This window comes from Psammomys obesus, unplaced genomic scaffold, assembly GCF_907164565.1.
Source record: "Psammomys obesus unplaced genomic scaffold, mPsaObe1.curated_primary_1811, whole genome shotgun sequence".
Taxonomy (NCBI): Eukaryota; Metazoa; Chordata; class Mammalia; order Rodentia; family Muridae; genus Psammomys; species Psammomys obesus.
The window spans coordinates 7,578,781-7,591,795 of NW_026596034.1; the positions used below are offsets into that span (position 1 = coordinate 7,578,781).

At 37.2% G+C, this 13,015-nt stretch overlaps 1 protein-coding gene across 7 annotated transcripts in view; it reads left to right on the top strand.

Moving 5' to 3' along the window:
- Chd9 (chromodomain helicase DNA binding protein 9) overlaps nucleotides 1–13,015 on the top strand; it is a 208,022-nt gene that overhangs the window by 169,404 nt on the left and 25,603 nt on the right. For all 7 annotated transcript variants that reach the window (XM_055620763.1, XM_055620762.1, XM_055620761.1 and 4 more), the window contains 7 exons: nucleotides 1,965–2,124; nucleotides 2,675–2,764; nucleotides 7,222–7,325; nucleotides 8,175–8,292; nucleotides 8,913–8,970; nucleotides 11,327–11,369; nucleotides 12,590–12,809. In XM_055620763.1, coding sequence (XP_055476738.1) covers nucleotides 1,965–2,124; nucleotides 2,675–2,764; nucleotides 7,222–7,325; nucleotides 8,175–8,292; nucleotides 8,913–8,970; nucleotides 11,327–11,369; nucleotides 12,590–12,809 — 793 coding nt within the window. The remainder of the gene's footprint in view (nucleotides 1–1,964; nucleotides 2,125–2,674; nucleotides 2,765–7,221; nucleotides 7,326–8,174; nucleotides 8,293–8,912; nucleotides 8,971–11,326; nucleotides 11,370–12,589; nucleotides 12,810–13,015) is intronic.

The window sequence follows — 13,015 nt, forward strand, 5'->3', positions numbered from 1 at the left end:
CACTAAGAAAACTCACTGTAACTTAAAAGAGATGTGTCTTAGCAACCTGTTACATTTAGGAGCCTTAATTTATATCATGACTGAGACAAACAACCCAGGGAAAATTTATTATCTTTATTAGATGATTGTACATTAAAATATACAATATTAAAAGTATTTATTACTCCATTTCCAGACGTGTTTAGTGACACCTAGTCTTTTAGATAAAGGTAACAAATAGATTAATGAATTAAATGAAAGCTACCTTTGATTTATGAGGGGTTGGAGAAAGTATAGATTAAACAAATTGTCCAGGCATTAATGGTTATTGAAATTGGATAGTAGAATATGAGGATTCCATCATACTGTTCCATCTGCTTTTGTATATGCTTGTAGTCCACATTTTAAAAATAGGCATAAACCTTCAAAAATAGGGAGAGTGGGAGGAGAAATAGCAATAAGATTTTAGGAACATGGAAGCAAATAGAGGTGCTGGCAATTTTATTAACATTGAAAGAATTGAAAAAATCTTAGCTCACTGGTTGAAAAAGGAAAAAACTCTGATGTGTTTCACACAAGAATTTGTGACATCAGGAACCTCTAAAAATGGACATGAAAAGATAAGGGCTGTGAAGACAGCTGCTTAAAGGAGGTCAGGTCCCTAGCACCCTAGTCACTTATAGCCAGATTCTAGGCGGTCTGATGCTTTTTTCTGGAGAGAGTAAAGAGTGTTTGTATGAGGTGTGAAGGTTGGAAATAAGTATATGCACTGCTAGGGCAATCCTAAAGGAAGAAGACTAAAGACCAGGTGCAAAACTAAATATAATAGCTGCCAAACTCCCACAAAATTAACCTCTTGATCCTATAGTCACAAGCTCTACCCATTCCTTCATAATGAAGTGTATTCTTTTGAGTTTCTTTTATTTATTTGTTTATCTATTTTTCACAATTTATTCATTGAATATCCTGATTGTAGCCCGCTCTCTCAACTCCTCCCAGTCCCACCCTCCTTCTCTCTTTTCCCCCATTCTCTTCTACTAGTCTACTGAAAGGGGCAGTTCTCCTCCCCTACCACCTGTCTATAGCTTAAAAGATAATTTTTAAAAATGAAAAGAAACTTTCTTTTAATTTACTGGTTCTATTTACCAATAAGGTAAAAATCAAATGGCATAGTCAAAATGGCATCATTAATTGTCAAGAATTAAGAGTGAAACAAATCAGCCATCTTGGAGGTTAATAAAATGAGCCCCCTGATCACACTGTAAATTACTACAGTACAGTTAAAGCTGCTGAACTAAGTCCTCACGAGTTAGCGCGAATACATCCTACAGCTTCTATGCTTCATAAGTAAGTGGCAAGACATAAGACCTAGAAGCAACATCATACAACAAATACCAAACATTTCATAAGCGTATGTAGTATGATACATAAGGAATAAGCATGAATTCATTTATTGCTGGTTCCTGGGATAGAACCAAAAGGACTGTATGGACTTCAGTTGTAGTTGATTTCATTTTCTGGAAAACTGAGTGAGTGTGGCACATGTGATAACTTGAACAGTGATAATCTTTCATTCTTTAAAGAAATTCACATAAAACTCTCAAGGACATAAAAATGACCTGAGCTGTCTCAAAGCTGGACTGTTCCATGTTATGAATAAAGCAAATTCTGGAAAACAAGAGGAGAAATTTTACAACTAGTGAATCTACAGTAAAAGAGAGGGTTTGGTTATGAAGCCAGACAAAACCAAAATGAGCATTGACTCTATTTGTGAAATTTGACTTAATCTTATAAAACCATGTGAATTGTGTTTGACTTGAGACCATGTCAGTACTATTACCATTACTGTTCTAAAGACCTCTGCATAATATGCAGGGACTCCAGAAAGTCTCTAGCACTCTCTTGCATTGGGGGGAAAAATCTTTCAAGTCAGAGCTTTTTATTCAAGTTATTTCTGATTTCAGTTGTACTTTTCATCTTAACAGGCCTCTCAGCTCCTGTGCCCAGGGGCCGAAAGGGGAAGAAAGTAAAGACTCAGACAAGCTCGTTTGATATACAGAAAGCAGAGTGGCTTCGAAAGTATAATCCTGAGCAGCTCCTTCAAGACGAGGGTTACAAGAAACATGTAAAGCACCACTGCAACAAGTAGGTGGAGGGTAGCCTTGAAATTGTTTGTTAAACATTTACTTTCTTTAATGTACTGATATAAAACCTATATATAAAGTCTAGTGATAGCATGTCTAAGGTCTTAGCTGCATATGGTACCTTCAGTAATCATGAAACATCTTATATATATCAGCAAAAAAATATTAATCTCCAGATAAAATTGTCTCTTCCCTGCAGTTTCTTTTGGGTAGCATTGGTAATGAGGGTCTTTTGATCATACATAATCATTACCTTAATATTAAAAGACTATATAGTCAAGGAGTAGTGCACACACCTGTTTTCTGGTAGTGGGAAAGTGGTGGAAGGCAACTTCATCTATAGTTCTACTCAGCAAGTTCCAGGCCACCTAAAGCTGCATAGCAAATCCTCTCTCAAACAAACAAACAAAACAAAAAATTATCCAAAGTCTATAGATACCTCCCCCCCCCCCCCTTTTTTTTTTTTTTTAGTTAATAATATCTTTGTCTCCTTTGGCTCTTTTATTCATTTATATGTGTATTTATTTGTTTATTTACTTACTTACTTATAGAGTCTTGCTTCGTGTAAGGATGCTGTACTACCTAAAGCAAGAAGTCATTGGAAATGAGTGTCAAAAAGTATTTGACGGAGTTGATGCAAGGTAATTTAAATGTTTTAGTAACACAATAAAGCAAAAATTATACAGGGACAGAAAATTGCATGGCTCTTTCATTCAGTGGAGGAAAATCCCCTAGCTATAGAGAATCCCCTTGCCTTTTTTCTATTACTCTCATTGTTGGCTTTGTTATAAAATGCCACAAGAAAAATGGTAGTACTAACTTGAAGAATTGTATGTAGCCAAATGCCATTCAGGCAGTGACCCATGAAATAGGTGATTGGTTCTTTTCTTCAGAAACTGCTGGGCTGTGTGTGTACGTGTGTGTTTCTGCGATCAAACCCAGGGTGTTGTGTATGCTGCGCGAGTGCTTTACCACCCGTCTGTGCCTCTGGCCCAGGACCAATTCTGGGTACTTTCAGGCACTGTGAAACACTGAAGATAAAGAAAAATGAATATTCATCCATAAGCAGCTTATGGTATCAGTGAACAGAAATGAGACTACGCTTTGATGCGTGCTTAGATAAGTCGCCAAGGAGGTGCTAGTAGGAATTTTCCATTTCTTGTTTCATCTTGCTTCTTAACTATGAGCAGTGTGTTGGTTTCTCCTCTGCTCTCTGCAGCATCTGTTTTAAGCTTGTACTAGTACACACCTCGACCACCTATTTATTTAACCCCTTCTCAGGAACTAAGTGTAAGGAAGCCATCAAGCAGAATAACCTCAGCTTCCAGCAACAAATAGAAACTTAACTATCCTGTGCTCATTCTTTTCTTGTTTTCTTCTAATACAGTGGCTACCTGAGACCCTAGCAGCACCCTGGGCTCCTGGGCTCTTGACCTGTTTCTGTTGTACAGACAGTCATCTTTCTCTGTCACATGTATGCTTGTACACTCTATCCCACTGAGGGTGACTTTTGACCATTGCTTCTTTCTTTCCAACTCTCTTAAGACTTGGGTACTTAGCCAGGTGCAGTGAAACAAGCCTTTAATTCCAGCACTTGGAAAGTAGGGACAGGTTTATCTGTGAGTTTGAGGCCAGCCTGGTCTACAAAGTGAGTCTAGGATAGCCAGAGCTACACAGAGAACCCTGTCTGGCGGAGGGAGCAGGGAAGGAGATGGGTATTTGTCCTTATAACTTTTTAGCCTCATCACAGGATCTTCTCACCACTTAGTCACTATACATTACCTTTCATGTCCCTCTCTTTTCTCTCATAATTTAGTTTTATTCTCCAGGATATTAACTGAATTCCTTAACCCTATTACTTGCCTGTCTCTCTTTTTCATATACCTATTGTAATTTTAGGTTAGGTGAAACTAAATTATTCACCTATTTATTGCCTTTCTCTAAGCAACTGAACATGGCTAGAAAAAAGCCACACATAATGGGAAATAGATTTCCTTCTAATCCATGAGTATTCAAAATCAGATGAAATGAGGTACAGACTATTTAACCACATTGGCTAGTAAACTCCTTTTCTTCGTTTTTAAGAGAATTATTTGTACCTGTCTCTTCAAAGCACCCTTCCAAATCACCAATAATGTCTAATAATATTTCACAGAAAAAAATTAGCAGCCAAGACCTGTGCACATCTGTGTCTCTCTAGCCGTCCCCTCATATAGCAGTAGAAATATCTCTGCTTTGCCAGTTTACTGCCTTGGAGCACATCTTTCCTGTTTTCTTAAGAACCTTGCTTCTGCAGTAATCTTTCTTTTCTGAGCCCTTTCCTTTCTCTCTTGTACCCACATTTTCATATTACTCACTTAACATAAAAAGGGAAAGAACGTCTACAACCATAATATGTATCTTACCGCTCCATTTTTATGCTGCTCTTCTCAACATATTCCTGTGTTTTATGTTTCTACTTCTTTCTTCGAACTTTTTTATTAGCCCATTCTAATTAATCTTTCTTTTCATGATTGCACAAAAGTATTTCTTAGCATAGACAGTGAATACAGCTGTAAATTCTTTCCTTTTTTCTTTCTTTTCTACTTTTTATTTCTTTTTTACTTTTTTCTTTCATTGCTTTTTAAAAATATTATTTTCCATAGGTATTCATTCTACTTCCTATACCCACCAGTTCCTAGTCACTGTCTCCTATTCACTGCTCTGTTGATTGTTCCATACTTTTCTTTTTAAAAACAAATCTATTTCTCTTTGGGTCTTATCAAGTTTATATCTCCCTTATCTTAAATGCAAATTGTATAACAAATGCATCACTTTTGAACACAATATCATGTCTACCATATTCCTCTCTTTAATTTCATAGACTAACTTCTTTTGAAAAGTATATTCATCATGTTGAGGAGGGGAGCACAGCAGGAACTTGAAGCAGCTGGCCATGTGACTGTCTCAGCCAGGAAGCAGAGAGTAATGAGCACCTGTGCTCAGCTCACTTTCCTCTATACAGTTTAGGATCCAAGCTCAGGGAATGGTGCTACTAAGAGTGAACAGCTTTTCCCTCTGCTGGTCATTTAGAATAATCCCCACAAGCTTCTCTCCTGGGTCATCTAGAGCACATCAGCTTGACATTTGAGATTAGCTATCACACATCACCTGCCGCTCAGCTGTAATTATTTGGGGTTTGTCATCTTGGTGGCTTAAGCTTTTATTTCTATCCTAATATGCTCAGATCTCTATCTCAAGCCTGTGTCTATTTCTTACTTCAAAATTACATTTCTCACAGATGCTGTGATTGGATACTTTTACTTAGAATATTTTCCTTCTTTCCTTGTTCTGTTTGACTCCTTCTTTTCCTTAGTCATGTGGACTGTCTTTCTGTCTTTCCAAGTCTGTTGGGGCACATACTCTAATTCTGTATCATGCCATTGATCATAAATTACTGCACCTGTGTTCTTTGGAGAACGCTTCAGGGAGAATCGTCTCACAGGGTAGGAGGGAAGACATGAATTCACCAGCTCTTTCCTACTCATGAAAGCAACCAAATTGCCAAAATAAACAGCAGATGAAAGTCTGTGTTACTTTCCTTTTGCACAGTTTACAAACACCTCATGTTCACGTGGCACTCAAGTTTGAACCATGAACTGTATGTATACTACTGATTGATGTTTTCCTAAGCAGGAACATTTCTGATCTGTTTATCACAGTGGGCTGGACTTACTGCGCCACCTGGTGGTGAACAAGTCAGACTGTCTGCTCCAGTTTTCTGTTTTCTCCTTTGAGTTAGAAACTCCAACAAAAATAAACATACTTTAGCTATGTTTCATTATCTTTTTTAACTTTTGACAAATATTAAGAAAATTATTTTTTTCTCTCTCTCTTTTTCTACTAACCCCCACATTTTCCAGTTTTGGCATGTTTTATAGCAAAGTTATTAAAAAGCATCTGCTTAACTGCTGACAGGTTAGAGGTTGTTTAACCCACAGTTTCACCGCGGACTAAATACTTCTGAAAACAATTGTGAACAACAAAAATGAGCTGCTTGTTCTTTATTTACAAAGCACTTGGAATGCTTTCTTTTCATTGTCCACACCTTCTTTTTCAATGCAATTTCTGATCACATAAAGAGTTCTTTACCTAGTCCAAGAGCACACAGACCATTTGTCAGCTTCATTTTATAGGACAGCCAAATTACAAAAGAACATTTGTCATAGAACTTAATTATTACCAGTTAAGATGGAGATGGCATTAGTTTGTATTATATTATCTCTCTTAATCTTAAAAAATTGATAGTTTTCATGAAATCAAGTAGCAAAATTCTCAGTCTTTTTTTTTATACCCCATTCAGTTTCTACTCTTTGACTACTGAACATCAGGAAATGTGCACACAAACACGGACACACACATGATACTTCCCAATCATCAAATACTAGGAATGTATCTTTTAGCCTATACATGTTTTGAATCACTGATGAAGAAATTAACAGACCTACAGGCCACTTTAGTGTGTCACCTGTGTTGTTTGGAGAACGCTTCAGGGAGAATCGTCTCACAGGGTAGGAGGGAGGACATGAGTTCACCAGCTCTTTCCTACTCATGAAAGCAACCAAATTGCCAAAATTTATGGATTATTATCAGAGTCTGTAATAATCTGACGTTGTCATTTTATATCAGAATACTGGTTATATAAATACAAAAGTAGTGCTTTGTATGGTTTCATTAAATTGTGAATCAAAAGCCTAAAGTTTAAGTGTGATCTTCTTAATACAAACTGATCTTGGATGAGCCATAACTTTGTTTTGCAACACAAAGCAGTTCCTTTGACCCTTTAGAACCTATTTTCTCATATTCAACGTATTTGACCATAAGATTTTTTTACCCAGCTATTCACTACCATAACATTCCGGAGAAGTGCTTTGTGTATGTGGGTGAGAAGAGTGTCTTATGAGAAACCAGATAGTAACGGTGGCTGAAATGTATTTGTTTTGTTGAATGTGATGAATGTTAGTTCATTTCATGGTATCTTTGTTGATGTTGTGTCATTTATACCCTTTGCCTCCTTTATACATATTTATAAATTTCACAATGTTGTGCTGTTTTTAAGTGACATTGATGTGTGGGTACCAGAGCCAGACCATTCAGAGGTTCCTGCTGCGTGGTGGGACTTTGATGCTGATAAGTCACTTCTTATTGGGGTTTTTAAGCATGGTAAGTAAGGTAAGGGGGGATGGGGAAGAGAACTTTCTATGGATGAAGGAATCCCACTGTTTCTTAGTTTATGGTTTTCACTTACAGTTTTGCTCCAGTCACACACACACACACACACACACACACACACACCACATATAATCATTAAGACCATAGACTGTCCTCTGGGCTGTCAGTCTTACACAGTTTCCTCTCTTAGGAAGAGTTATGTGAACTTTGCATATGATCAGTTTATCTTATTGTTTTATATGTATTTGTTGTTTTTTTTACCTGTATTTATTATTTTATATTTGAGTGTTTTGTCTCCATGAATGTATGTGCTCTACATGTGTGCCTGGCACCTTCAGATGCCAGAAGGTGGCACCAGATTTCCTGGAGTCAGAATTAAGGATGGTTGTGAGACTCTGTGTGGGTGCTGGGAACCGAACCTGGGTCTTCAGCAAGAATAACAGCGCTCTGATTGTTGAACCAACTCTGCAGCTCTGTTTTTATTCTTATTGTTTAAGATTTTATTTTTAATGATGTGTGTGTGCCTGTGCATGCAAAGCCCAAGTCATGCAAAAGTGAATGTTGGACCAGCATGAGCAGAAATTAAAGGCTTTTGTTACCAGCCTAACACAGGTGCTAAGACCACTACTGGGCCCTCCCTCTATTTTCCATTGTAACATTTAAAATTTTTATAAGTATTATTAGACTGTGTAATATGATTATTTCAAGACAGCATATTTAACTATATTACTTGAATATAATGTTCCTTCCCAATATATCATTCATTCCACATATAAGGGATCCATCTATTTACACGACTCTTTCTGTCCTCTACACCTGTGTAACTGGTGGTGCTTCCAGGTTATGAAAAATATAACACCATCCGAGCAGACCCAGCGTTGTGCTTCTTGGAAAGAGTGGGAAAGCCTGATGACAAAGCTGTTGCTGCTGAACAGAGAGCAAATGACTTCATGGATGGGTATGTATCTATGTTCATTCTCTGTTTGTGTTTTGTTTCCATCTTTAACATATCTTTGTTAGTGAGGTTTATCTTTTTTTCCTCTAGATTTAATTATTTTATTACTTTATATGTTTTGCTTGCATGTATATATGTATAACATTTGTTTCCCTGGTGCCTTCAAAAGTCAGAATAGGGCTTTGGATCCCCAGGACTTATTGAGACTTGAGAACCACTTTTGTGGGTGATAGAAATCAAACCTGGTTCGCCATAAGAGCAACAAGTGCTCTAAACCACCAAACCTACTTCCAACCTGAGGTTTATCATCATGTGTTTTGTGTTGATTTTCTCTGTGCTTGACCATGTGTATGAGGGCATGGTCAACTTCAAGTATTATTCTTTAGGATTTGCCTACTTTTGTTTGTTTTTGAGAGTGGTCTCTCCTTAGGGCTTCACTGATTAGGCAAAGTTGGTAAGTAGGCAAGCCCCAGAGACCCTTTGTGCCCTCCTACTGTTGGGATCACAAGTATGTACTGCCATACCTGGCTTTTTTAATGGTGTTGGAAATCAATTTGATCTTTAAGACAAGCTGAGAAATCATTAGTCCATCACAATAATTAGAACTTTTGTTATTCTAACAGGGATGTGGAAGACCCAGAATACAAACCTGCCCCAGCTTTCTTTAAAGATGATATAGAGGTATGTTTTAGATCACATTTTAAGTCTCAGTATTAGATATTCCTTATAAATAAGTGATCAACTCAAGTTGACAAACATCACAGATAATCATTTAAGATTGCCTGACATCTCATTCAAGCCAAGATGAAGGCTGGCTTGAACATGTAAACATAATGCGGTTTGCGTGAATTTTACACTTCTTTTTTAAAACTAAGAAGTGTAACATCTTGGGACAAAACCTGAAAACTGAGTAAAAGTAGATACTAAGGTAAACCTGACAACATAGAAATTAAACCTCTATGTAAAGGATTACCATAAAGGATAGAGCCTAGAAGGATCCTAAAATGCCATAGTAATTTAAACAAAGAAAGTTAGTGTAAATGATTACTAGCTGTAAGGGTAGGATTTCAGTAATGAGAATTTGGCTTATAAAGAGTGAAATAAGTATGAGACCATTAGATAAAAGGAGGATGTAGGGCCAGTGAGATGGCTCAGAATATGAGGGTGCTTGCTGCCAACTCTAATTACTGAAACCTCAATGGTGGTGAGAGAGAACAAACTTCTTCAAGTTTTCCTGTGGCTTATACATGTACACCATGATTAACATACATACATGCACATAGTCATAAATAAGTAAAGATAATACATAAATAAATGTGAAAAAATTAAGAGAGTGGTAATCTACCATTCATAATACTCAGAGCCCGCAAGGGTGATTCCCATCCTTGTATGGATGAAATCCAGACCACAATGGGAAGACATGGCCATTGCTCACTAAATAGGCCAACAAGTTACTATGAGTCCACACAGGAGCATCTTACTAGAAATATCACTACAAGTGACTGGAAATATGCCTTAGAGTTGCCAAGAACACTTTTCCCAAGAAAAGTCTTACTATAGACATTCTTCCAGAAAGTACTCAGGTTAGCAATTGGTAGGAAGAGCAGCTTATATAGCAGGAGCTGAGCTCCAGAAGAGGCTGCGCTGGGAGCTGAGCAGTAGAGGACTTCCCCAGCAGTAGGAAGTGTTGCCTTTTCTCCTGTAGCACTGGTCTATAGTTTCTTCTCCTTATAAACCTTAATATCATATTGACTGTCAAAGGAAGAATAAAAGTTGATAGATGGGATAGTATAATGGCTACGTGTCATCTGCCTGCACAAAACGAATGGATGGCTATCATGCAGAAGGGGCACTGTTGGAAAGAGGCATAGTTTGGGCATAGTTTTTAAAAGCTCTTATTTACATTTTTTATATTTCTCCTTATTCCACCCCAGTCTCTTCCAACACCCCAACACCAGGTAGGACAGAGAAATGGTTAGTGCAAGAGGGGCCACAGTTCTCTTAGCTGTTTCCTGCTGATTAGGGTCATCGGGTTCCATGGAGCCAGTCCAACTTCTTGTCTCACTGCATCAACAGCAACCAGGAGCTGCAGAGGAGAAGCAACAGTAGCCTTGCCCTTTCTCAGAGCTCCAACACTCTGAACTCTGGCATTTATTCTCTCGAGAGAGTCCTCAGATTTAAACTATCTGCAGGTGGCAAAGAGCTCCTCTCAGAGCCCACTCGAGGCAAATAGTTTGCTGCTGTGGTCTATCTGCATCAGTCCCACATCCCACACCTAGGATTTAAAACAAAAACATGTTTATATCCACAACAGGTATCAGTTGAAAAGACATGAATCCTCACTATTAGTAATATGAAATCCACTTCCTGATACATGCTCCAAACAAGGCAAGGTTAAAGGCAATCAGAGCAAAAGAGGCTCACCTGCAGTGAGGGGTGGCCATGCTTCTAACTGCAGCCCTTTCTGCAACAGTAGAAACAAGTGGTTATTGGAATAAACTGCAGCAGTGTAAATTTAAGACAGCACTGGGGTGCCCAGTTGAACTGTTCTGTTGGCAGATAAAAGTTGAATCTGTATACAAGCAAGTCAAGCTAAACAAGTTTGGTAAATAAGGATAAGTGTATCTTTTGAGATGATGCATAGAATGTGAAAAGCAGCTCAACAGTAAAACCTAAGGCAGCTCAGAACTAAAGGAGGATTCGAGGAGTGGAAACTCTCTTTGAAGGATTCAGAGAAAAGAAAGTCCTTTCAGTAACTAGTGACTGATTTAAAATATCACAGGCAACAGAGAAATGGTAATTGTAAAAACTCAACCAAGAAACTGTGTTTTGTTTTTGCTAAGTGGATTGATGTAAATTCTTTTGTGGGCTAGGGAGTGTAGTATTATTTCAGTTCCTGGGTTAATTCATAGCTCAGGTTTTTAAAAGTTGTTGAAAGAAAGGTCTCTATTATAAAGAAGAACTTTGATACCTTCTATTTTTTTGATTCAGTTACTTTATTACAAATGTCTGTCTTTTTTTTTTTTTTTTTTTTAAGGATGATGTTTCCTCACCTGGAGATCTTGTCATAGCAGATGGAGGTAGGTTGCATGTTTTCACTTAGCAGTGCTATAAATGCATATCCTCAGCAACTATTAGATCAACAAATCACATTTTTATATTTCTAATTCGTAGTAGTCATGTTGACCACTATTGGTCAACTATTGGGTTTTTGCAAATCCTTAGCTCTGAACTTATAGGCTCTGAACTTTGGCTATGCCTTGGTTATTAAACTTGTATATTAGAGTTAATCATTAAATATCAATGCATTATTGATATTGAATTGATGCATTTAATTTCTTATTAGTTCCATTTGAACATTAGGGAACAACCTTATTACTCAGTCTCTACAAAGCTAACTGAGTAAGGTCTGTTTTTACTGTTATTTTGTTTTTGTGGTGTTTTGCTGAGGCTTTGGTATTTGTTTGTATTTTTGGACAGGGTCTCCCATAGCCCAGGCTGATCTAGAAGTTATTGAATAGCTAAAGATGACTTTGAGTATCTGATCTTCCTAAGTGCTAGGATTGCAAGCATATTTATCATTCCTAGTTTTATACAGTGCTGGGAATAGACCCCAGGGCTTTATGCTTGCTATGCAAACAGTCTTCCACTGAGCAACATCCCCAAACTTTATAGTGGATTTTAAAAATATATATTTAAATACACAATTTTCTACCTAATGGCTTTAAAACTGCTTTGATTGTAAATTGATATAAATTCAATCAAAGAATTTCATGTTCCATAGGGTGTTAAGCATCCCATTGATTTTTGTTTGGCTTTTAATTTATTTAAGTCATTGAATGTTTGCAAGGCAAATGATATATTAGACCTGGAATTCCAAGAGCTGCATTTTCTGTGCAAGAAAAATTCCATTCAAATAGGAAACATCATGATTCTACTTCCATCATATTCTTCTTACTTTGAGCAACTCTTATATTGTAATGCTTTTTAAAGCTATAAACTTTTTTTTTTTTCCTCTTGAGACAGGGTCTCACTATGTAGCCGTGGCTGTCCTGGAACTCATTATGTTTGCTTCAGACTCAGAGATCTGATGGTCTCTGTGTCCCAGGTGCTGGGATTAAAGGTGTGTGCTACCATGCCCAGCAACTTTTTTTTTTAATGATGAAAGATTTGGTTGGTTTACTTCCTATAATCAGATTGAAGGAAAAATATAAGTATAAAATTTTCAACTTCTGTGAGCTTTAAACAATATCTGCTTAGGTTTTATTGTTGTTATTGATATGAGTTTCTTTAACTATAGATGGTCAATTGATGGAAGGGGATAAAGTTTATTGGCCTACTCCATCAGCTCTGACCACACGGTTGAGGCGTCTCATCACTGCATATCAGCGAACTAATAAAAATAGACACATCCAACAAATACAACCATCCTTCTCAGTGCCTGCCAATGTAATGCAGCCTCTCTACGAAGAAGCCACCCTTAACCCTAAAATGGCAGCCAAGATAGAAAGACAGCAGAGGTAAGACAACAGTACTAAGTTTTCATATACAGTATCTACATGTTTGTCAATTCTCAAGGCTATGAATTTGTTGGATTATTACTCTAATTGGCCAAAACAAGAGACTTACATGCATGCATACATACATATATATATATATATATATATATACTCATGCATGTATGTATGCAGATATGAAAAATAGTAAATATTATTGTCTTATATTT